The sequence below is a fragment of the Armigeres subalbatus genome, chromosome 3, assembly GCF_024139115.2.
Source record: "Armigeres subalbatus isolate Guangzhou_Male chromosome 3, GZ_Asu_2, whole genome shotgun sequence".
Classification (NCBI taxonomy): domain Eukaryota; kingdom Metazoa; phylum Arthropoda; class Insecta; order Diptera; family Culicidae; genus Armigeres; species Armigeres subalbatus.
Genome location: NC_085141.1, coordinates 417,168,119 through 417,194,079, shown reverse-complemented (window position 1 = coordinate 417,194,079; position 25,961 = coordinate 417,168,119). Strand labels below are relative to the sequence as shown.

Genomic DNA, 25,961 nt, shown 5'->3' with positions numbered 1-25,961 from the left:
ATGCTATGATGTGGTAAAAACTGTAAAGTATGTACAATTCCAATTTTTCGAGTCGATTTTTACACTTACCCCCTTTTTCCACTTCCCCCAGTGTACCTTATACCGACGATGAGAACATTGGCCAAAGCCTTGATTGATCTGATAGATACCGTGGGCTTACCTCCAGACAGGGTTGTAAATATTCGGCAGCACTGGATGAAGGTGAGGTTTTTTTTATTTCATTTTTTAATTTTCTTCCTGCTTTGAAATCAACCTCACATTCCCGGAGAGGCAGAAAAGTAAACAACAGAACTCACATCACCCACTGCGCCGCGAAGATGAAATTTACCACAGCAAAATGTACACATTCACCCAGCAAATTGAAAAAATTCACCACGCGTTTAAATGGACCACTCACAGTCATACGGTAAGGCGCGAACTGAGCAGCATGTCAGAGCGACTTGTGAGTGGCTGAATGCGAAATTGAATGGTCGGTGTTGGAAATGATTTTTCGGTTGCACCCAGTCGCACTCACCACGGCGGCGAGGAAGGCGACTGCAGATTATACTGAGATACATGTTTTTCACTGCATTGACTGTGAAATATTTCTACCCTGCCTCCAGAACGTTTTGTACCTTGAACATTCCAAGTATTCAAGAAAATTGGGTTTGCATTATGCTTATATGCTTATAGAACCAGATTGGTTGAATACCTACGATGAGGACATTGTAAAAGCCTTGATTGATCTGATCGAGAATCTACGACAAAAGGTCGAAAGACAAAAAGTCGAAGGACAAAAGGTCGAATGGACAAAAGGTCGAAGCATATGCATAATCAGCGGAGAACAACGTCGGTTATGTGGGACAAAGTCGACGGAGCGATGTTCGACGAAGAGTGCAGACAGATTCTGGAGGAGAAGGACGCAGCGTGGGCGGTCGCGCTGCAGCAAGGTACCCGGCAGAACGTGGAACGTTATAGACGGAAGCGGAGACAGCAGACCCGCCTTTTTCAGGAGAAGAAACGTCGCCTGGAAGAAGCGGAGTGCGAGGAGATGGAACAGCTGTGCCGTTCTCAAGAAAGACGCAAGTTCTATCAGAAGCTCAACGCATCCCGATAAGGCTTCGTGCCGCAAGCCGAAATATGCCGGGATAAGGATGGGAGCATCTTGACGGACGAACGTGTGGTGATCGAAAGGCAGCACTACGAGGAACATTTGAATGGCGCTGAGAGTACAGGCAGTAAAGGTCAAGGCGGCGGAGGAGATGTCCACGTCAGTTCAGCGGACGATGGAAGCCAACCAGCCCCCACCTTGAGGGAAGTTAAGGATGCCATCCAACAGCTAAAGACCAATAAAGCAGCTGGTAAGGATAGTCACTAGCCTGCACAAATTGATAGTCAGAATCTGGGAAACTGAACAGCTACCGGAGGAATGGAAGAAAGGGATATATGCCCCATCTACAAGAAAGGAAGCTTACCAGACTGATCAAAGCAACGGTGGATGGTGTGCAAAACTGTGTGAAGATTTCGGGCGAACACTCCAGATCGTTCGAATCGCACTGGGGACTAAGACAAGGTATTGAACTTTCGTGCCTGTTGTTCAACATTGCGCTAGACGGTGTCATGCGGAGAGCCGGGGGTAACAGCCGGGGTACGATTTTCAACAGATCCAGTCAATTTATTTGTTTCGCGGATGACATGGACATTGTCGGCCGAACATTTGCAAAGGTGGCAGAACTGTACACCCACCTGAAACGTGAAGCAACAAAAGTTGGACTGGTGGTAAATGCGTCAAAGACAAAGTACATGCTTGTGGGCGGAACCGAGCGCGACAAGGCCCGCCTGGGAAGCAGTGTTACGATAGACGGGGATACCTTCGAGGTGGTCGAGGAATTCGTCTACCTCGGATCCTTGCTAACGGCTGATAACAATGTCAGTCGTGAAATACGAAGACGCATCATCTGTGGAAGTCGGGCCTACTACGGGCTCCAGAAGAAACTGCGGTCAAAAAAGATTCGCCACCGCAATGTGTCATGTAGAAGATGCTAACCCAAGCAGCACGCGCAACATCTTTCAAATAGGTGTTTGTTCCTAATAAATTGCATTGAAGACACTGGCAATACATCGAGTCACATTAAAGCCACTTTCCAGTTTCAGAAAATCTCAATGTTTCATTTCCGTTTAAGTGGCGTCGCAATATTCTACCCATCTAACTTCTTGGGTGGTTTAAAATTCGATGTGTTTCATATCAGAAACAAAACAGATAAGTTGCAGAATTAATAATACTTCGGTTCATTGCTGTTACGACAATGTTTCTGATATGTTGCAAAACACTTTGAGCTCAGCTGAGCAGTATTTTATTTTTGACAGTCCCCTGCATGTTCCGTATAAGGTACAATGAAGTTACAAATGACTTTGTTGTTTATGTAGTGCACTTGTAGCAGAATCTCCAAATAGAATTGTTGGTGTGATGGTGATAATAGTAGGTTGCAAATCTCAAGGTCCATGGTTCGATTCCCGGTTGGTTTTTGGGTTTTTATTTTCATTGTAGTCGCAAGATGTTGCAAATAGGCTCCACCTCTTGCGCTTTTTGTGTCACAAACGAGTTCCAAATACGACTCGTTGTGCATAAGTCAGACCTTCAGTAAGTCACACCACAGTTGTTGTTACTCACTGAGAAACAAGAGGTGTTGCTTGGGAATATAACCGGTTGTCCTCTACGGACATGAAACATGGACAATGCTCGAGGAGGACTTGCAATCACTCGGAGTATTCGAGAGACGGGTGCTTATGACCATCTTTGGCGGTGTGCAAGAAGACGGTGCGTGGCGGCGAAGAATGAACCACGAGCTCGCCCAACTCTACGGCGAACCCAGTATCCAGAAGGTAGCTAAAGCCGTAAGGGTACGATAAGCAGGGCATGTTGCAAGAATGCCGGACAGCAACCCTGCAAAGATGGTGTTCGCTTCCGATCCGGCAGGTACGAGACGACGTGGAGCGCAGCGAGCGAGATGGGCAGGCCAGGTGCAAAACGACTTGGCGAGCGTGGGGCGTATTCGAGGATGGAGAGATGCGGCCTCGAACCGTGTATTGTGGCGTCAAATTGTTGATTCAGTGTTATCTGTTTAGATGTAGACTAAATAAATGAATGATTGAATATGCACAATCATGATTATAAACCGTTTGGGACGCGCGCGGTCCTGGAACACTCATGCAGGCTCGTTCATGCTGTATACCAAGAGAGAGATTTTTTCGTTAATGTTGTACAAAATACAACATCACGCGTGTTTGGGTGCTAATTGAAATGATTCGTACGGTTGAATCACCAAATAATATGCAATTTAAGCTGTTTACAACTTAAGGCTAGTGTTAGAATACATGCTTCAGTATTTATTTCTTATTTAGAATCAATAACGACATCACGTTGAATTAAAACAATTAACATCCCTATCTAATACATGATGAGGAGTGGAAAATGAATTTGACACACATTGCTACAAGAGACTGACAATCTTCTGTATCTCCATGATCAACATCGGAATGTATAGGAAGTCGTGTTGGTTAGCTGCGAAATAATTCATTATACGACACTGATTCAATGATACCAAAACCAACGTGTTTCACTCAAACATGCACTCGAAGCGACATGTGTTACAAGAGCACGACCTTACAAGTACTAACTATGTAGCTTCATCGTCTCGAGGACCAATAAAAATCATACAATGCTCGCCCTGGCTGCTGTATAATCACTGTAAATTTGTTAAAGAAGAAGGAGAAATCTCTGGGGAATGTAATAAGCTAGATTTTCCTCCAGAAACATGTTTTAAAACTTTATATTTAGTCTTTTTCATGTGTACAGAATTATAGATTTTTAAAATTTGGGCTTCCGACCTTTTGTCCCGTCGACCTTTTGTCCTTCCGACTATTTGTCCCTTCGACCTTTTGTTTCTTCGACCTTTTGTTCTTCGACCCTTTGTTCTTTGACCTTTTGTCTTTCGACATTCTGTTCCAAAGCCGATGGGGTCATCGTAAAAGATTTGATTGATCTGATACATACCGTGAGCTTTACTCCAAAAGGTTTTGGAGTACCTTGAGGGCCGCATCAGGCCCGCGGGCCGTAGGTTGGGCAGCCCTGGGCTAGATGTTTTGGAAGTTCTTCACAAGTCTTGAAAACGGGTTTGTACACCCAAAATGAAAACAAATTTTACAATTATTTTCATAAAATTTTGGCATATATAATTCTGCAAGGTTTTATTACTAAAACTTTTAGCTTTATATACAGATACTATGATAAAATAATCAATAAAGTTCTATCATCTTCCCAAATCATCTGCCGCTGTTTACCACTGGTAGAAACAATTTCGTTGTCAGATCGGTTTTCTCAACAGACTCTCGACAACAGGCCAGATGATTATCGCAATGATAGTGTCGGGATTATCATGTCCCAATGTATCATTTATTTATCGACTTTAAGGCGCATGATGATAGACCACATTCCCGGTAGAAGCCGTGATATTGATAACAAAACAAGATATGCACTTGTTTGGAATAAGTGCAAAAAACAAGCAAAAATTAAAAAAATAGCTCCAAAATATCATAAAAATAACTAATTTTGCGATGGATAAGAACAAACTAATAACTTTAGATATTGGTTAGTTCTTGTTACTATGCTCAAAACCTGATACATATTTTTGTGATATTTCAGTACAAAATTTTGTTAACGTCGCCTGTTCTTTTAGCTCTTATTCCAAACCAGTCCATATTGTGTTTTGTTAACAATATCACGTTTTACTGTTGATGTGCTATTATCATCTACCTGGGTTGAGTTATCGTAAATGATATACGAAAGTAACTCTTCCGGAAAGTTCCCAGGACAAGACAAGACTGATTAGAGTAACGATGAACGATGTGTGAAAATCTAGTACGGAAAATTCGCTTCATTAAATAACCTTGGAGTCATGCGAAGAGCCGTTCCAATCTATTATCTTTGAATTCTGGACAGGAGCTAAACAATAATCAGATTATTTTAAAACAGAATCTAAAGCACTTTTGATTTGATTGAAGATTGACTGTAAACTAGTACTTAATGAATGTTGCTAAACTTTGTCTCAGCAGATTGAAATTCTTCCTATTCTTAAAGCAAAGCAGTTGGCTAGCACCAACTGAGAGAAGAAGATTTAATCATGATAATAACCGAGATTTAATCTACGTAATGAAAAAGAATATCATTCCGCGCACAAGAACATACCAACATGCAAACATTTTACTCACCCTATTTACATGATCCCGCAGCACGTTGGAGTATACCATTGCCACGGCTTCCAGCGCCATGAAGGTGATGAATCCGATTATCCACGGCACCACGAGACCAATGTTTTCCTGTGGATGACATGACGTGACGATAGAGAAAAAAAATTAAATAACAAAAATAAGCAAGAATTAATGTTAATTAGGAGAACTCCAACCAGTCCACCCCGTCCATCGCAGTAATTTAATTAAAGTTTTGAAAGCTGCCCCCCAATGCGCGAACAACTTTCGTTCGCCCAAAGTTGTGCGGATTGGAACGACTACATTCCGAAATCTCTGATAAACCTGTCAGAAACTTTTATTGCCTGATTATTTAGCAGCACGTCTCTGACAGCACATTTCATAAAGGAAGGCGACAAACGACCGTTACTAGGAGTAGGGAGGAATCCGGGTTTGGTTGGAAATCTGCAAATTTATGTATCAGGGGTAATAGATGAAATAAGACGGTGAAAGGTTGTGCCGCTGGGTAAAGTTTCGCGTTTCTGAGCCGAGCGTTGGCATTAAATTTGCTGCTTAAGCGCATTATGTAAAATGTCTTCTATTCATCATGGCTAAGTGAAGATCCTTTTCAATGAACGAGAAATTGTAGCTTTAACCATAAAATAAATTATTTTAGTGCAAATTGTTCAAATATTCATCATCATTTTTCCTGAGGGAAAGAAAATATTACGGATTTAATAATTTATACTTTGTCTAACGGATAGGAACGTTAGAATGGTTTTTACGTCAATTTTGGAATTTGCAAGTTTTTACGCTGTTTTGGTTTTGAAAAAATATATATATTTTTTACAATGTTCTGAAAACTCAGATGTGAATATGTACATTATGTGGAAGAAGATCAGTACGCTAGACCGGTGCTTTAACCAATTAAGCTACGAAGGACCTACGTTGGCCAAAATCCAATGTTTGCCAAAACTTAATGTTCCCAAAATCCAATGGGGTCTATACAATTATTTTTACACTGTTATTGGGACATAAAATATACGTTCTGTTATACCAACCCATACCCTGAAATTCAAATGATTATTTCAGAATCACTATTGAAGATATTGAAAGTTTTCAACCTTATCCACTGTTTGGCTTGCCTATCTATTGTTCAGATGAATCTAGATGGAGAAGTTGTTCGTGCAGGCATCTAACAATTTGGTCTTGTCGAGGATGACAGTGAGACCCGTGCCGCTCTAGAGGTGCGTCACATGATTATTGTCTTCTAAATTCTACACCTACTCCTAATTAGGAGGAGTTAGCTGCGTCGTGGGCAGCAGGGACTATGTCCAAGGGCTTGACGATCCCTCCCCAGGCCATCTGCGAGTTGTTGGGCTTGCCTAGGATGTGGTGGGGTTTGACAGTGGGCCCTGTTAAACCCAGGCATTGCAATTTATCCCATCATTCGATCTTCTGAGCCAAGATACTGATGATATAATGGGATATCGATCTTATGTCGTTTTCGTTTTTGAGGTGTAGCGACACCGTTTAGTGCAGCATTTTGCACGGCAAAAACGAACGTTTTGAGTGCAGTTGGGTTTGTTTGTTATGGATACCTGTTGGATACCATAAAAAGAAAACAATAACAACGGGAGAAACTTGACAACAAACTACACTACACGGCACACTCTGATTTTTTCTGGTGCTACACTGCTTGTTTCAGTGCAAGAAAAATGCTACACTGGTGTAGCACGAAAATCAAAAACGAACATTTTCGGTGCAAAAGTGTAGCACGAGTGTAGCTACACCGCAAAAACGAAAACGACATTAGATATCTATCTGCTCAGTAAACAAAGTGCAATGTTCGCCATGGAGACATTTTTTCACTGCTTTTGTTGTAGCAACACCCTCGCAACGTGAACAAACCCCGAACCGTGCTGGCTATCAGGGTCATCATCAAAAGCTCACATGATAATATCTTTTCAGAGTGCTCTTTGATTAGGGATAATATCTTTGCACAAACAAAGATAATATCCTGTGTTCAGATGATATTGCAATGCCTGGTTAAACCTCTATAAAAAGCTGCATGTATCCGCAAGTAGGCCTCACCAAAGCGACCTTGTGCCGCTCAAAGCGCACAAGCCCAAGTCCTGGTGTTAGGTGGGACGCTAAACAGCCCTGGCACGACAGCCCTCCGACGAGACAGGAGGTTTGCGCAGGCCCAATAAGGCGCATGGAAAACCAATCCTTACGAACAATATAAGAGATAATGCGACTCGATATGATCGGCGAAGACCTAGGCGACGAATACAGGATCACGATTGGAAGCTTGGAACATGGAATTGCAAGTCGCTAGGTTTCGCAGGTTGCGACAGGATGATCTACGATGAATTACACCCCCGCAACTTCGACGTCGTGGCGCTGCAGGAGATTTGCTGGACAGGACAGAAAGTGTGGAAAAGCGGGCATCGAGCGGCTACCTTCTACCAAAGCTGTGGCACCACCAACGAGCTGGGAACCGGCTTCATAGTGCTGGGTAAGATGCGCCAACGCGTGATTGGGTGGCAGCCAATCAACGCAAGGATGTGCAAGCTGAGGATTAAAGGCCGTTTCTTCAACTATAGCATCATCAACGTGCACTGCCCACACGAAGGGAGACCCGACGACGAGAAAGAAGCGTTCTATGCACAGCTGGAGCAGACATACTATGGATGCCCACTGCGGGACGTCAAAATCGTCATCGGTGACATGAACGCACAGGTAGGAAGGGAGGAAATGTATAGACCGGTTATCGGATCGGATAGTCTGCACACCGTATCGAATGACAACGGCCAACGATGCATAAACTTCGCAGCCTCCCGCGGAATGGTAGTCCGAAGCACCTTCTTTCCCCGCAAAAATATCCACAAGGCCACATGGAGATCACCTAACCAAGAAACGGAAAACCAAATCGACCACGTTCTAATCGACGGTAAATTCTTCTCCGACATCACGAACGTCCGCACTTACCGCAGTGCGAATATTGAATCCGATCACTACCTCGTTGCAGTATGCCTGCGCTCAAAACTCTCGACGGTGTACAACACGCGTCGAATTCGAACGCCGCGGCCTTACATTGGGCGGCTACAAGACGGTAGACTAGCCCAAGAATACGCGCAGCAGCTGGAAGTGGCATTTCCAACGGAAGAGCAGCTAGGCGCAGCGTCTCTTGAAAATGGCTGGAGAGATATTCGATCCGCCATTGGTAGCACCGCAACCGCTGCACTTGGCACGGTGCCCCCGGATCAGAGAAACGACTGGTATGACGGCGAATGTTAGTGGAAGTTAGTGGAAGAGAAGAATGCAGTATGGGCGAGATTGCTGCAACACCGCACGAGGGCGAACGAGGCACGATATAAGCAGGCGCGGAACAGACAAAACTCGATTTTCCGGAGGAAAAAACGCCAGCAGGAAGATCGAGACCGTGAAGAGACGGAGCAACTGTACCGCGCTAAAAACACACGAAAGTTCTATGAGAAGTTAAACCGTTCACGTAAGGGCCACGTGCCACATCCTGATATGTGCAAGGACATAAACGGGAACCTTCTTACGAACGAGCGTGAGGTGATCCAAAGGTGGTGGCAGCACTACGAAGAACACCTGAATGGCGATGTGGCAGACGAAGATGGCGGTATGGTGATGGACCTGGGAGAACGCAAGCAGGACATAATTTTACCGGCTCCGGATCTCCAGGAAATCCAGGAGGAGATTGGCCGGCTGAAGAACAACAAAGCCCCTGGGGTTGACCAACTACCAGGAGAGCTATTTAAACACGGTGGTGAGGCACTGACTGGGCTGCAAAATGGTGGGTTGACATCAAGGAAGGAGCGCCAAACAGAGCTCTGGTCCCCACAAGTCCCTATCTCACGCTTCCACGGGTCGTCCGATGACAAAAGACCGCCAGCTAAGGGTTGTGTACTTAGCTGGTAGTGCAGCCTGGGCACTGTTGTCCTTCTGACTTCAGCTAGAGTGAGAAGGTACGCCTCGAGCGTCTGTTCACCAGGAGGTGCGGCTCAAACAGCGTCTGCCTGGTACCCAGCGGCTGATTAACGAAATGCTGTATCGCGTCAGCTATACCTAAGGTGGCAGCCCCATCATCGCGATGTAGGTAACGCGACCCCGGTAAGGTAGCTTACTGAAGCCTCTCAAATACCACGAAAAATGGAGATAGAAGAAAAAGAGAACGTTAATTTTGGCAACCGACCCGGCAACGAAATAAGGACTATGATTGGAAACTCGGTACCTGGAATGTCAGGACCCTAAATGAACCTGGACGAGTGAGCCTTCTGGCTCGTGAACTGCAGAAGGTTGAAGTGAACGTGGCTGCTATTCAAAGAAGTCCGATGGCCTAGATCCGGAGAACGTGAATTCCGAGCCGTGGACCCCACGACCAATACTGCATTCAAGTATAACATCTATCACAGCGGCAGTGAAAAAGCAGAGCATGGAGTTGGTTTCGTAGTGATGGGCAAGCAGATGAAGCGAGTGATGCGGTGGAAACCCATTGGCGAACGAATCTGTGTGTTGAGGATACGGGGCAAATTCTTCAATTACAGCCTAATCAACGTTTACGCACCGACAAACGATAAATCCGACGACGTGAAGGACACGTTTTATGAATGTCTTGATAAAGCCTATGGAGAGTGCCCAAAGCATGACGTGAAAATTGTTATCGGAGACGCTAACGCTCAGGTCGGTAGAGAGGACTTTTTCCGTCCCATAATCGGTAGGGAGAGCCTTCACTCCGCTACCAATGACAACGGCCTACGGCTAGTAAATTTTGCTGCTGCCAGAGGGATGGCCATCAGTAGCACCTACTGTGCACGAAAGAACATCCGAAAGCACACCTGGAGACACCCAAATGGTGAAACTTGCAACCAGATAGACAATGTTCTGGTGGATGGGCGCCATTTCTCGGATGTTATCGATGTGCGGACATTCAGAGGTCCGAACATTGACTCTGATCACTACCTCGTTGTCAGTAAAATTCGATCACGGTTGTCAACTGTATCGAACGAAAGATCACAGCGAACGATGCGTTACAATATCCAGCGATTGTCGGCGGAAGGAGTATCGGCTGAGTACCGCCAGAAGCTCGACGAACGGATAAGTGCAATCAACGTTAGCGACAACATCAACGATCTGTGGGAGTCGATCCATGGAGCGGTGAGCACAACAGCACGAGAAGTGGTAGGCACTGCACGGAGGCGACCCAGGACGGGTTGGTTCGATATGGAGTGTCAGAGAGTGACAGACGAGAAGAACGTTGCCAGAAGCCGGATGTTGGTGTCAGGTACCCGATCGAATAGAGATCGGTACAAGGAAGCAAGAGCAGCCGAAAACGAACCCACCGCAGAAAGAAAAAGTGTACGAAGAACAAGTGATTAGTGAGGCGCAGGAAAAAATGGAGCAGAACGATATGCGGAGGTTTTATGAATCTGTCAATGGCGTGCGGAGAATGACAGCGCCATCCCCCGTCATGTGCAACGACCAACAAGGGAATTTGCTGACAGATAAAACTGAAGTGGCTGCCAGGTGGAAGCAACACTTCGAGACTTTGTTGAATGGAGGAAGTGACGGTGCATCGGTGAACAGAATAAATATTAGCGACGATGGACAAGGTGTGGAGTCACCTACACTAGATGAGGTTAAAAAAGCTGTCAAAGAGCTGAAAAACAATAAGGCTGCGGGGAAGGACCAGCTCCCGGCTGAACTTCTCAAACATGGCAGTGAGCAGCTTTATGAAGTTCTGCACCATATTATGTCGAAAATATGGGAAGACGAGGAAATGCCTGCTAGCTGGTTGGACGGCCTCATTTGCCCTCTCTTTAAGAAAGGGCACAGACTGGAGTGCGCCAATTACCGAGGAATAACCCTCCTCAACTCGGCGTACAAAATTATGTCCCGTATTCTGTACAACAGATTGAGACCGCTTGAAGAGTCTTTCGTCGGCGAAAACCAAGCAGGTTTTCGTGAGGGCCGATCAACGACGGATCAAATGTTTACCCTGAGACAAATCCTTGATAAATTCCGGGAGTACAACTTGCAGACACATCATCTGTTTATTGATTTCAAGGCGGCGTACGATTCAGTGAAACGGAATGAATTATGGCAAATTATGCTTGAACATGATTTTCCGGCGAAACTGATACGGCTGATTCGTATAACGTTGGACGGATCGAAATCAAGTGTAAGGGTTGCGGATGAAATATCGACGTCATTTGTTACCTTAGATGGATTAAAGCAGGGTGATGCACTCTCGAACCTACTGTTCAATATAGCGCTCGAGGGAGCGATTAGGAGAGCTGGTGTGCAAAGAAGCGGTACCATTATCACAAAATCGCATATGCTCCTGGGATTTGCGGACGATACCGATATTATCGGAATTGATCGCCGTGCCGTGGAAGAGGCAGCGGAGAGACAGCAAGGATTGGACTCACGATCAATACCAGCAAAACGAAGTACATGGTCGCTGGCAATCAACGTGGGTTCATTAGTGGTGGTGGTAGCGAAATAGTGCTGGATGGTGAAAAATTTAAAGTGGTAGAAGAATTTGTGTATCTTGGAACATTAGTGACGTGCGATAATGATGTTACCCGCGAGGTGAAAAGGCGTATTGCAGCTGCAAATAGGGCTTATTACGGACTTCTTAGACGGAAGCGGAGACAGCAGACCCGCCTTTTTCAGGAGAAGAAACGCCGCCTGGAAGAAGCGGAGTGCGAGGAGATGGAACAGCTGTGCCGTTCTCAAGATACACGTAAGTTCTATCAGAAGCTCAACGCATCCCGCAAAGGCTTCGTGCCGCGAGCCGAAATGTGCCGGGATAAGGATGGGAGCATCTTGACGGACGAACGTGTGGTGATCGAAAGGTGGAAGCAGCACTACGAGGAACATCTGAATGGCGCTGAGAGTACAGGCAGTGAAAGTCAAGGCAGCGGAGGAGATGACTTCGTCAGTTCAGCGGACGATGGAAGCCACCCAAGCAGCACGCGCAACATCTTTCAAATAGGTGTTTGTTCCTAATAAATTGCATTGAAGACACTGGCAATACATCGAGTCACATTAAAGCCACTTCCCAGTTTCAGAAAATCACAATGTTTAATTTCCGTTTAAGTGGCATCGCAATATTCTACCCATCTGACTTCTTGGGTGGTTTAAAATTCGATGTGTTTCATATCAGAAACAAAACAGATAAGTTGCAGAATTAATAACACTTCGGTTCATTGCTGTTACGACAATGTTTCTGATATGTTGCAAAACACTTTGAGCTCAGCTGAGCAGTATTTTATTTTTAACAGTCCCCTGCATGTTCCGTATAAGGTACAATTAAGTTACAAATGACTTTGTTGTTTATGTAGTGCACTTGTAGCAGAATCTTCAAATAGAATTGTTGGTGTGATGGTTATAGTAGAAGGTTGCAAATCTCAAGGTCCATGGTTCGATTCCCGGTTGGTTTTTGTGTTTTTATTTTCATTGTAGCCGCAAAATGTTGCAAATAGGCTCCACCTCTTGCGCTTTTTGTGTCACAAAGGAGTTCCAAATACGACGCGTTGTGCATAAGTCAGACATTTCGTAAGTCACACCACAGTTGTTGTTACTCACTGAGAAACAAGAGGTGTTGCTTGGGCAACCAGCCCCCACCTTGAGGGAAGTTAAGGATGCCATTCAACAGCTAAAGACCAATAAAGCAGCTGGTAAGGATGGTATCGGAGCTGAGCTCATGAAGCTGGCCACGTGCCTGCACAAACTGATAGTCAGAATCTGGGAAACCGAACAGCTACCGGAGGAGTGGAAGGAAGGGGTTATATGCCCCATCTACAAGAAAGGCGACAAACTGGAGTGTGAGAACTTTCGAGCGATCACCATCCTTAATGCCGCCTACAAAGTGATATCCCAGATCATCTTCCGTCGTCTGTCACCATTAGTGAACGAGTTCGAGGGAAGTTATCAAGCCGGCTTCGTTGACGGCCGCTCGACAACGGACCAGATCTTTACTGTACGGCAAATCCTTCAAAATGCCGTGAATACCAGGTCCCAACGCACCATCTGTTCGTTGATTTCAAGGCGGCATACGACAGTATAGACCGCGTAGAGCTATGGAAAATTATGGACGAGAACAGCTTCCCTGGGAAGCTTACCAGACTGATTAAAGCAACGGTGGATGGTGTGCAAAACTGTGAAGATTTCGGGCGAACACTCCAGTTCGTTAGAATCGCGCCGGGGACTAAGACAAGGTGATGGACTTTCGTGCCTGTTGTTCAACATTGCGCTAGAAGGTGTCATGCGGAGAGCCGGGTGTAACAGCCGGGGTACGATTTTCAACAGATCCAGTCAATTTATTTGCTTCGCGGATGACATGGACATTGTCGGCCGAACATTTGCAAAGGTGGCAGAACTGTACACCCGCCTGAAACGTGAAGCAACAAAAGTTGGACTGGTGGTGAATGCGTCAAAGACAAAGTACATGCTTGTGGGCGGAACCGAGCGCGACAGGGCCCGCCTGGGAAGCAGTGTTACGATAGACGGGGATACCTTCGAGGTGGTCGAGGAATTCGTCTACCTCGGATCCTTGCTAACGGCTGACAACAACGTTAGTCGTGAAATACGAAGGCGCATCATCTGTGGAAGTCGGGCCTACTACGGGCTCCAGAAGAAACTGCGGTCGAAAAAGATTCGCCACCGCACCAAATGTGTCATGTACAAGACGCTTATAAGACCGGTTGTCCTCTACGGACATGAAACATGGACAATGCTCGAGGAGGACTTGCAAGCACTCGGAGTATTCGAGAGACGGGTGCTTAGGACCATCTTTGGCGGTGTGCAAGAAGACGGTGTGTGGCGGCGAAGAATGAACCATGAGCTCGCCCAACTCTACGGCGAACCCAGTATCCAGAAGGTAGCTAAAGCCGGAAGGGTACGATGGGCAGGACATGTTGCAAGAATGCCGGACAGCAACCATGCAAAGATGGTGTTCGCTTCCGATCCGGCAGGTACGAGACGGCGTGGAGCGCAGCGAGCGAGATGGGCAGACCAGGTGCAGAACGACTTGGCGAGCGTGGGGCGTATCCGAGGATGGAGAGATGCGGCCTCGAACCGTGTATTGTGACGTCAAATTTTTGATTCAGTGTTATCTGTTTAGATGTTAACTAAATAAATGAAATAAACGGACTTCGTAACCAGCTTAAGTCCCGTAGTCTGCAAACGAAAACAAAACTCGCGCTGTATACTACTCTGATTCTTCCGGTGGCTTTATACGGCCATGAGGCATGGACGTTAAAGGAGGCTGATCGGAGAGCTCTCGGAGTGTTTGAGCGTAAGGTGCTGCGAACAATACTCGGCGGTAAACAGGAGAACGGTATCTGGCGGCGTCGCATGAATCACGAATTGTACCAGGTGTATAAAGGGCTGGATATTATTAAGCTTATACAACACGGCAGACTACGGTGGGCTGGTCACGTTGTTCGTATGCCGGAAGAACGACAAGCGAAGATAATATTTAGTAGAGAACCCGGAAGAGGCCGCAGGCTTCGTGGAAGGCCGCGTACACGATGGCTTTTTGCAGTTGAAGAGGACCTGAGGGCGCTCAATGTTCAGGGCGACTGGAAGCGATTGGCCCAGGATCGAGTCCAGTGGAGAAGGATACTCCATTCGGCGTAGGTTCATCGAAGAGCTGTAGCCCATCAAGTAAGTAAGTGAGGCACTGGCTAGAGCGCTGCACTGGGTCATTACCAAGATTTGGGAGGAGGAAGTTTTGCCGCAGGAGTGGATGGAAGGTGTCGTGTGTCCCATCTACAAAAAGGGCGATAAGCTAGATTGTAGCAACTACCGCGCAATCACATTGCTGAACGCCGCCTACAAGGTACTCTCCCAAATTTTATGCTGTCGACTAGCACCAACTCCATGGGAGCTCGTGGGGCAGTACCAGGCGGGTTTTATGGGCGAACGCTCCACCACGGGCCAGGTGTTCGCCATTCGCCAAGTACTGCAGAAATGCCGCGAATACAATGTGCCCACACATCATCCATTCCTCGACTTGAAAGCCGCATATCATACAATCGATCAGGACCAGCTATGGCAGCTAATGCACGAACACGGTTTTCCGGATAAACTGACACGGTTGATCAAAGCGGCGATGGATCGGGTGATGTGCCTAGTTCGAGTTTCAGGGGCATTCTCGAGTCCCTTCGAAACCCGCAGAGGGTTACGGCAAGGTGATGGTCTTTCTTGTCTGCTATTCAACATCGCTTTGGAAGGGGTAATACGAAGAGCAGGGATTAACACGAGTGGTACAATTTTCAATAAGTCCGTCCAGCTATTTGGCTTCGCCGACGACATAGATATTATGGCACGTAATTTTGAGAATATGGAGGAAGCCTACATCAGACTGAAGAGGGAAGCTAAGCGGATCGAACTAGTCATCAGCACGTCGAAGACAAAGTACATGTTAGGAAGAGGTTCAAGAGACGACAATGTGAGCCACCTACCGCGAGTTTGCATCGGTGGTGACGAAATCGAGGTGGTAGAAGAATTTGTGTACTTGGGCTCACTGGTGACTGCCGAAAATGACACCAGCAGAGAAATTCGGAGACGCATTGTGGCTGGAAATCGTACGTACTTTGGACTTCGCAAGACGCTCCGATCGAATAGAGTTGGCCGCCGTACCAAACTGACAATCTACAAAACGCTCATTAGACCGGTAGTCCTCTACGGACACGAGACCTGGACGATGCTCGTGGAGGACCAACGCGCACTCGGAGTTTTCGAAAGGAAAGTGCTGCGTACCATCTATGGTGCAGATGGCGGACGGTACGTGGAGGAGGCGAATGAAGCACGAGTTGCATCAACTGTTGGGAGAACCATCCATCGTTCACAACGCGAAAATCGGACGACTGCGGTGGGCCAGGCACGTAGCCAGAATGTCGGACAGTAACCCGGTGAAAATGGTTCTCGACAACGATCCGACAGGCACAAGAAGGCGAGGTGCGCAGCGGGCAAGGTGGATCGATCAGGTGGAAGATGACTTGCGGACCCTCCGTAGACTGCGTGGTTGGCGACGTGTATCACGGAAACAAATGCATACCCACAGGCATGAATAAAAAATCATGAAATCATGAATCAGGTCAGTTCATGAAACCATGATTATAATTCATGATTTCAGGAACATTATTCATGGTACCAGGCAATCCTCATCAGTCGACAGTATACATAACCGGTTATACTTCGAATACTCCATTCCCAAGAAGTAAGAACGGCTGAGAGGTAGCACGCCGGACTCTCGCTCAGTGTACTCGAGTTCTAATCCCCTGTTGAACTTTTTTTTATTCTGTCGATTTTAACAACCAAATCGTAACGCATTGGTTGCGTTACGCGGAAATAAATCATGAAATCATGATTTATATTCATGGTGTATTTTCATAGCATGAAAACACGACGGATTCATGGAATCATGAATTATTTTCTCATTTCTGGGAACGGATTTTTACCCGTGTAGCCATGGACCGAGCCGAATGGAGAAGACTCTTATATACCGCACAGGCCACTTCGTCTGAATAAATAATAATATGTTAATTTACTTGAAATAGGTGATAGACAATTTTGTTTCGCTAAAGTAGCCATAATCATTGAAATTCCCATAAAAGCATTATCTGAAATTTCATAGTTTAGATTTAGATATGTGTAGTCAGTCAAAGCTAAACAAAGCTAAAGCTAGGAAATTTGAAAGTTTAGATCACTTCAACATTCACTGTCGATACTCACCTTATAGATTCCAAATATCAATACAATGCTGAGCAGAACCATCGAGCACTGCGTTCCGATGATGGCAAAGTAAGCAATCTGGACACCTGATTTTGTGGGAAGATATACGGAGAAGAGAAAAAATCCAAAACTTCAGTAATCTGATCGGCTTTTTGCTAGAAAACAGAGTCAAAAAACAAACACTGCCTGGCGAAATGTGGCCACATGTGGATGGCCTTCACCATCGATGAACGTACCATAGTAGACGTCCTCCAGATCGCTGTACTTTTTTACGTTGACACTGATTCGCCACGAGTAGAGCAGCACCACCAGGATGGAGATATTCTGGAAAGGCAGAATGGGACGATGAATGAAAAAGCCGGCGAGTGAAAGAGTTTGCAACGCAGCTGGGAAAGAAATTAAATATGGAAAATGGCTTTCCAATTCGATTAAATATGAATGAAATCGGTCTAGCGAGATGCAGCTGTATCTATTCATGGTTTTCATGGGTGGTTGGGCAGATGCAATAGGTCACCTGTCAGTTATGGTAATCAAATTTTCCAGAAGCGGATCCGTTGGGGTAATGGAATTTGGTTCGTTTATCCTCTTTCGTTGCAACATGCTCGTGGCTTTTCCCGGCTTGTGTGGTACGGGTTGAGTTGTTTAAAAATAGCGATTTAAAATGAGCAGCTGTTGGAAAACATCAAACAAGGGCACATAATTGAATGGGAATGGGAAATGAAAGGCTTATGCAATGGTTTCAAAGAGAAAATTCTAACTGTAGGACTGCTTATTCACATTGTTCCACAAATAAATTAAGTGAAAATGTTGTGGCTTACCACTGCGTTCCGACATTGCGCCATTGGTAGATCTAAGGTAGAACATCATCAAAAGCCATGCCTTTTGTATTGACTTATAAAGCCAACTGTATTAACTGTTCCACCAACATTCTATTCGAAATAATTGGATATTAATATGTCTACAAACAAGAATAGAGCTACGTGTCTTAATATAGGTACTGCAGCAATAGGCTTTTAGTTCGATTATTGCAGTAGTCGAATGGGACAGCAGCAACTCAACAAAGTTACCATGTTTTTCCGCTGAACGAGACCTAAGTTGCCGAGACCAAAGCATAGTTGTCTCATGTTTGTTTGAATTCCTTTTCACATTGGACAGATATACATTTCTGGTAGTACAGTGACGATGGGTGTTCTAGACAGAGGTCCCATTTCCGCACTGTATAAAAATCTATGACAGCGATATTTTTTTGCCGAAACTTCACCTTAGCCCTTTGTGCTCAATCGTTAAATACGATATTGCTATGTCCAAGTGTTTGACGACCCCTCCCTTGGCCACTGCGAGTTGAAGGGCTCGCCCAGAATTAGGTGGAGTTTGACAGTGGACATGTTGAGCTTCTTTAAAAAAAAATGCATATATCCGCAAGCAGGTCCAAGTATCCGCAAGCAGCATATATCCACAAACAAAAGTGTGCAACATGGTCCAACGGAAATTTTGGGGATCGATGTCAGGCCATGCAAGCCAGCCTTAAGAATATCAAGCAACGAATAATAGACAAGAACATATGTAGGGTAAGACGGTATAATGCGCCCCACCTGGCCAAAACGCCCCTCTTTGATTTCTAGAAAACTATAACTAACTAAGGGCCTAAATCAGTTGGTACCTATAAATATTTGTAAAACCATCGTACTATGTGAATGTGGAAGTATTTTTGTATTACATAATGAAAATAATAGCAAAATACAAAAAGTGACAGTTTTGATGTAACTTTTTATGTTTGTTTGCTCAACATTCTGGAGCGACGCTAGCATACTGTCCGCAAAACTTGCACGGGAACACTCAGTTGGGCAACAAAATAACTTTTCTCAGTGGTTAATATGATATAAAATTGCTTCCATCTTCAAAAACGTAACGATTTTTGAAAATATGTTTTACTGGCCAAAACGCCCCAGTGTAGGCAGGGCGATATGCCCTTACCAACTGGACACAAGCGCGGCGAGCTTGCAGCAGTTGCTTCCAAATTGTATGGAAATTATTGAAATGTAATTAAAACCTGATTAAATGGACTTATGTTGGTTTTTTAATGTCGGGCACATAAGGATTTGTAACCTTTTTATTATGGGATTGATGAAATACTAATGAAGGGCTATGGAACGTCTCTGGCTAAGGTGGGGCGTATTGCCCAGACACCTTTTGAAATCCATTTTTTCACGACTTTTCAAAAAAGCATTATTACGTGTTATCTGTAATATTCTTATATGACTACTCACGGGCAATGCATTTGCGACTTCTTGCACTACCAAATAACACAAAGTTTGCATAAATTGCGATGAAAAGTAAAAAGTTATCAAGGTTTTGCCTTAGGGGGGGCATATTATACCGTCTTACCCTACCGGAATAATCGTCGAAGACTACAACGACGAAAAGGATCACGATCTGGGAACAGCTTCCATAGTGATGAACGATTTGAAAAGGCGCGTAATTGGGTGATGGCCGATCAGTACGGTACAGGTTAAGGATCGAAGGCCGGTTTTTTAAACGTGATGTCACGAATATACCTACACTGTATACGTGTCGCATTGCCCAGGCTTCGGATTTCTCACTCATATGAATGAAAATCCAAGACAGCGGATTTCCAAATTCTTTATCTTGCCACTTCTCCAGATAATGTTTATAAGCATATTTATAAAAATGTAGGTCCGCGACGGGATTCGAACCCAAAACAATTTGAAGGGTTTAGAACACCCACTATAACCACACAACAACACAAACTAATTAAAAACATTAAGTTCTCTGGCAGATGGTCGTCTTGTTTAACGGGTCGCCAATGTGATTGTAAAGAAAAGGTGATAAATTTTAATTTGACGCGGAAACAAGCTTTTTTCACTCATTTGAGTTCTAACAGTTACCTGCTAGTGCTAGTCAAGTTGCAGGTAAAAGGTAGAAGATGAAAACTAGCGATTATTAGGAACATGAGAAATATATGGAAAGATGCAAAGTAGGAAAATTGGAACGGGCCTTGGATTGAACCCCCGACCTCCTGCTATGAGGCAGAAGTGGTAGCCATATGACCACCAAGCCCGCCCGTTACCACACGAACTGATTAAAAGCAAGTCAGATAAATATGTGCAATCAGTTTGGAGAGGAAACTGAGCGGCATATGCTTTTCGTGAAACATGCGAAGATGGATAACAAATTTTCGAACCAGAATTTATTGCACTGTAATTTCTACGGATAAAGTAGATGGTGGAGAAAGCTGTTGAGAGGTGAGTGAGAAATCCGAACCAAAATTATAACACAAGTCTATCAATGGTTGTTAACAACAACGTGTGTTATAATTAGATAATTCGATAAAAACGGCCAGTATTATTTTATATCAAAACTATAACAACCTAAGTTATGTATACCGTCAACTGGGGGGAAGATGATCATTGAGGTGAAGATGATCATTTGATGTGTCAGTCAAAAGTGCCAAATTTTTTTATGAAACGGTAGTCAACAATATTCTCCGTTCAAGTAATGTTACCGCTAGGTAGAAATCCGAGTTTTTCGATTATAATCATGAAAATGTATTTTGTGGAAGAAAGAGAGAGATAGTCATAAATGACGCTATTTTCGTTTCAAATATTGACTTCGTAGACTTCTTTACGTAGTAAATTCAACATCCATACAAATAACCTAGGGTATTTTGACTACTAGGTCATAATGATTTTAGTAGAGCTGTCTTGATCAACTTCACCCCAAACCAGATTACTCAAAAAATGTGTGATAATCTAATTTATTTTAATAAATGCGACCGCATTTCAGTAAACTATTTTTTTTTGATTATTGCAACGTATAGCAGTACATGTTTTGAAAATATTTGTTTCGATTTAAAATGTAAACACACATTGTTATTGCATGTTTTGTCTTGAAAATGATCATCTTCCCCCCAGTTGACGGTACCGTTTTGCTTCGAATTGCCGGACGCTTCGAAAGCCGGACACTTCAATTGTTATTTGACTTTATTTACCATATGAACAAGTATTTTTTGGGTTATCAACGCAGGGAACGATTCTTGGAATTGAAACCATTTCAACAAATGTAAGGAATCCTTGATCTGTGGCAGTGATGGGAAATGTCAAAAAAATGTCATGGGGTTGCTATTACTAATTTGCTAATAACTTTTTTTAAAAGATGTTTACAATTCGGATTTTTGTATTAACATGTAATGCTTAAAGGATCCTACAACTTTGCCAAACAGGTCATTGTTCTAAATATACAGTGTGAGGCATGATAACGAATTTAAAAAAATGTCACGGAATGTCATGACATTAATGTCATTTGACACTAATTCGGCTCTCACGCCGCCAATTTCAGTTTTAGAGCAATGACCTATTAGAAAAAGTTTTAGTATCCTTTGAGTGCATTATGTTTATATAAAACATACGATTGTAAATTACTTGAGATAAAAGTTATTAACAAATTAGTCCCATGACATCGATATGACATTTCCCGTCACTGATCTGTGGTAAAAACTTGAAAATTAAGGGTGAAAGTTGAAAGCATGTCATAATCAAGGGTGAATTTCGTTTTTCTTAGAATGCAGCTTAAACTCCACATTAGAAAAACCAAGCTCATATTTTCTATATTCTATCATTTGCAAGGGGTATTAGTAATTTATTAAAATAGTATGATAGCACTCTTTGTCATGAATTAGAGAAATTGGTTGGGAATTCATAGCTTTATAATTTTTATTACATTTTCTATATGTCCGGACTTCGAGGCAATAAGTTGCTTCGATTTCCGGACATGCTGAAATGATGTTAAATAACTGTTTATCAGTTAAGTTAGTTGAAATCAAATGATTCGTAATGAGCAATAGCAATAGCAATTTCATTAGATTTGAGTTGCTACACTACAAAAGCAACATTGCTTGCTCTCAGCTTATCGATATATACTTATACACATATTGTAAATGGTATTAATTTAAAAATTATACACAAGTAGCAAAACTTGCCTTCAGTTTCTAGTGAAAGGTTGTCTACAAATATATTTTTTAAACCATACACATTTTTGTAGAAAAAAAAACAAGTCAACGTTGAATTTGAGAGGTAGTATTGAAGAAAATATTTCATTACCCACAGGCCTTCTACCTTGAAAGGGGAGAGGGGGAGATTGTATGAAATTATTAGATTCCGAATGTTGTATATTGCAGTTAAATGCTCCTGCTTGATTTCAAATGCTGTTTTTGGTAGTCCTGGTCAATCTCGGAGCAGTAACTTCGGATGGTACACACAACCGGGGGATGCCAGATTTCCATACAAATGTGTATAGAAACCTTACCATACGGATTTATATTAATCGCGAAATATGAATGCTATATCCTAGTTGTCTTTGAATGGATTCAATTGGCTATTTGAGAATCAATATAGCCAAACTCGAGGTATCCGGAAATTCTAAGCAAAATTGTCCGGTATTTGAAGCATCTCCAGGGAATCAATTTTTTTGGAATGCGCCTGCAAAACAAGCGACAAAAGAGAACCAACGACAAAGTTTTGTTTTTGTCGGAGATAATAATGACAAAGATCCGAAAAAAATTGTCAGTAATAAAAAAGAAGATGATCTTATTGCTAACTTTTCATCCCGTTATTTTGCATTTTTTCTAGTGAAAATTTCGGTTTTATCCTATCATAGTTTCTGCTTTTATGGAAATATTTGAGAATCGAACAATGATTACAAATTTAGCAGCGTATTTTCGGAAATATCAGAGCATGCAAGGCAAATGATTTTTGTCATATTGTGTTTGGGTTCTGATAAAGGTTTGTCGCTAGGTGCGTTTGTCAGTAACCAACTCTGTTGATGACAAAGAGTAAAAGATATTTTAGTTACTAGATAAAAATTGTCGCTGTCGTCGCTGTCCGGAACATCTTTTGCTGCACTGAACGAAATCATCAGCCATCAATTGAATGAATCGTCATCCAACTGCCTTCAAACTTATACAATCTCTTTATTATATGATGCAATGGATTGGATGATTTTCCATTCAGAATCGGCCTCCAATCATTCAAATTTCAAAATAATAATGCTTCAATAAATGAGATTATTTCATATTAGCTAACCCTTGCCCTTCAGAAATCTTTGTTCTGAAAATCATTCTAACGATAATAGAGACAAAAGCAAGTGGCTAATTGCGGTTAGTTCGGTTGGTTGACCTGTAAGCAAAATCTGATCCGGAATAGCTTATTACCATTGTTATTTCATCGTCGTCGCCGTAACAATCCGTATCCGTAGTCTTCTGTCGTGTATTGCTGCCCGTATTCGGAAGTGTTGAAGCGGGAATTGATGACGCATTCCTGTCCTACATACAAGGAAGATGTCCTGCAGCACGGTGCAGATGAGTTTAAAGACGGCGAGATGTTTAGAAGGCTGTTGGGCGATCCTCCACGAGATCGCAGGACAAAACCGAAAAGGACATCCGGTAGATCTGGAGGCTAAAGGCAAGAACCTCATTGTGTTTGCTGCAAAATGTTATGTTACTATGGCTTGCCGTTTCGCTACGGGTTCGTGGTGAAAACGCTGATACAATGCCAGACTAGCGTGCAATGAAAGACAATCATGTCGTAGAAATTGTAACTATTGGGGTAAGTAATTGTTTATTATCAGTCTTTTATTTTATTCTAAACTTTTTTTATTGCTCAAAACATATTTCAGACCCGAAATGAAAACCGTTGGGAAAGAAGTCGAAGTGTCGATAAAACCCCCGGAAAAGCAACCGGCGTTTTTCAACTGATCGAGTTTCATTTGGAATACTTCTCCGAACAAAGAATGTTCAATTTGTTTAATGCCACCGCAAAGCTGCATCGTAAGTTCTCTGTTATTTCAAAAATGACAAAAAAGGTCTAAATGCTTTAATCATTATCAGGTAGGCAAGATTGGTGAAACCACCCTCCACCCTCATCGATAGGCGAACTGATACACCCGCATATGGGGCCCTGGTTTGTTAACTTCGTGTAGCATCACGTCGTCCAGCCGCCAACTGCATGAAACTGAACCCAGGAAAACTGATCAAAAAGTTCCGTCGGTGGCTAAGAATTTTGGCGTGTCGGGTGCTGTGGCTATACGAGTGCGTGGTGGCGTTCGCTTCAGGAAGACAGAAATCATACGTAATACTGACCAAGATGTACATGCGCTGACCGAACTGCCTGGTACTTGATGATCCGACCAATCAATATTTTTTCAACGATACCCGACGAACAATGTAATAGATTTAATTGTCTTTATTACGTAAAGCACAATGTAATAATAAATACACTAATAATTCAATTTGAAATCGAATCTGGCTCATATAATTTAATTATGTGCTTTTTTTTTCTGAGAAAGTAAAGTCACGACAACATATAAACTGAATTAAGAAATATAATCATTTTTAATAAGAATGCGAAAACGTTTTGAATTTTAATGAAAATCATTGCTTGTTTGGTTTGACTGCCAATTGAATGATTTTAATGTGCTTGCTCTATGACGTACATTCAACTTGCTTGAATTTTATGAGCAGTAGAGTTGAATGACGGTCAGTTCAAAATCATCCGATTAACGTTATAGGGCTTGGATGAACCAAAAATCATTCAGTTTCCTACTGATATTTTAGTTCAGTGCACTGAACGAAAACATCAGCTAGAAAATGAATAAATCCTCATTCAGTTGGATCTAAAATGGGATCTTCCATGTTTCACATGATCAACCAGAATGGATGATTTTCCGCTCGATATCATTTGAAATGCATTCTTATAGTAGATAAAAAAAATAAAAAGATGAATTACAAATCATATACATGATCCCAAGAAATAATATCATTCAAGGATGGGCTCTTCAACTTGTTTCGATTTCGACGAACTAAATTAAAAGAAAATCCGCTAGAAATCATCTTGTTATCGTTATAGGGTTTGGAAGAGACAAAAATCATCCAAAATACGATGGAAGTTTCCGTCAAATGTGACGATCATCCAATCTAAAATCACTCAATACTGTCTAGAACTGATTAGGTGAAAAAGGCAGTTGTGATGTACGCTGTAATTCCTCGGAAAATTTGTGTGAAACGGATAACTGCTCAAAGGTATGTATAAGTCAAACAAAATAGCTTAAATTGGTATAAGATTATTTTATATCATTCTTGTAAATAAAGCTGATACACCAGAAATTTGCTGCAGTCGGCGCTACCAGCGTTAAAAAAGGGACCATCCATCAACATTAACTCGGACCATCTATCAACGGACCAACAACGCTCGATTTACACATTGCAACGCTATGGAAACTACGCTGAACGTGCAGTACAGTGACATCGGTCAACAGAGCAATCTAGTGATCAAAATTTTCATTTATGTGAAAAGCCATCAAAATCCGATCGGAAATTAATTTATTATATGTAGAATGCAATCGACAGAATTAGAATGGAAATCACTCAACAATTGCTTATTTTGATCATGATGCAAATGAAAATAGTGAGAAAAACAGATGAAATTCTTATCAGCTTGTTTTGATATCAGCGGACTAAATTGAAGGAAAATCCGCTCGAAATCATCTGGTTATCGTCATGGGGCTTGGGAGAGGAAAAAATCATTCAAAATACGATGGAAGTTTCCGTTCAGTGTAGGTGTCCGGACTTCGAGTCAAAACGGTATTTACAGAAAATAATTGCCTATATTTTTGATAGATATTGGAAAACAGCAGAGGTAATCACCTCCAGTTTAACTTGAATCCATGTTCGATATTAATAGCTAGTACAAACAAAGTTAATCTCCTACATTATGGATAGAAATCCGTCGTTGTAGCGTACCAGATTTTTATACGTGATGTAGGCAATTACCTTAAAATTAGATTTTTTACAGGATAACTATATCAACGTTTGTTTTAATTTATAACACATTTTGTTACAACATTTTTCTGAAATAAATAACTCCCCTTGTTATGATTTTGTTATG

At 42.9% G+C, this 25,961-nt stretch overlaps 1 protein-coding gene across 1 annotated transcript in view; it reads right to left on the bottom strand.

Annotated features, from left to right (window-relative positions):
* Positions 1–25,961, bottom strand: part of LOC134227280 (uncharacterized) — a 130,522-nt gene that overhangs the window by 15,734 nt on the left and 88,827 nt on the right. Inside the window, exons 4-6 of the mRNA XM_062708652.1 lie at positions 17,241–17,328; positions 17,005–17,090; positions 5,248–5,355 (exon numbers count right to left, since the gene is read on the bottom strand). Of these exons, the coding sequence (XP_062564636.1) occupies positions 5,248–5,355; positions 17,005–17,090; positions 17,241–17,328 (282 nt within the window). The remainder of the gene's footprint in view (positions 1–5,247; positions 5,356–17,004; positions 17,091–17,240; positions 17,329–25,961) is intronic.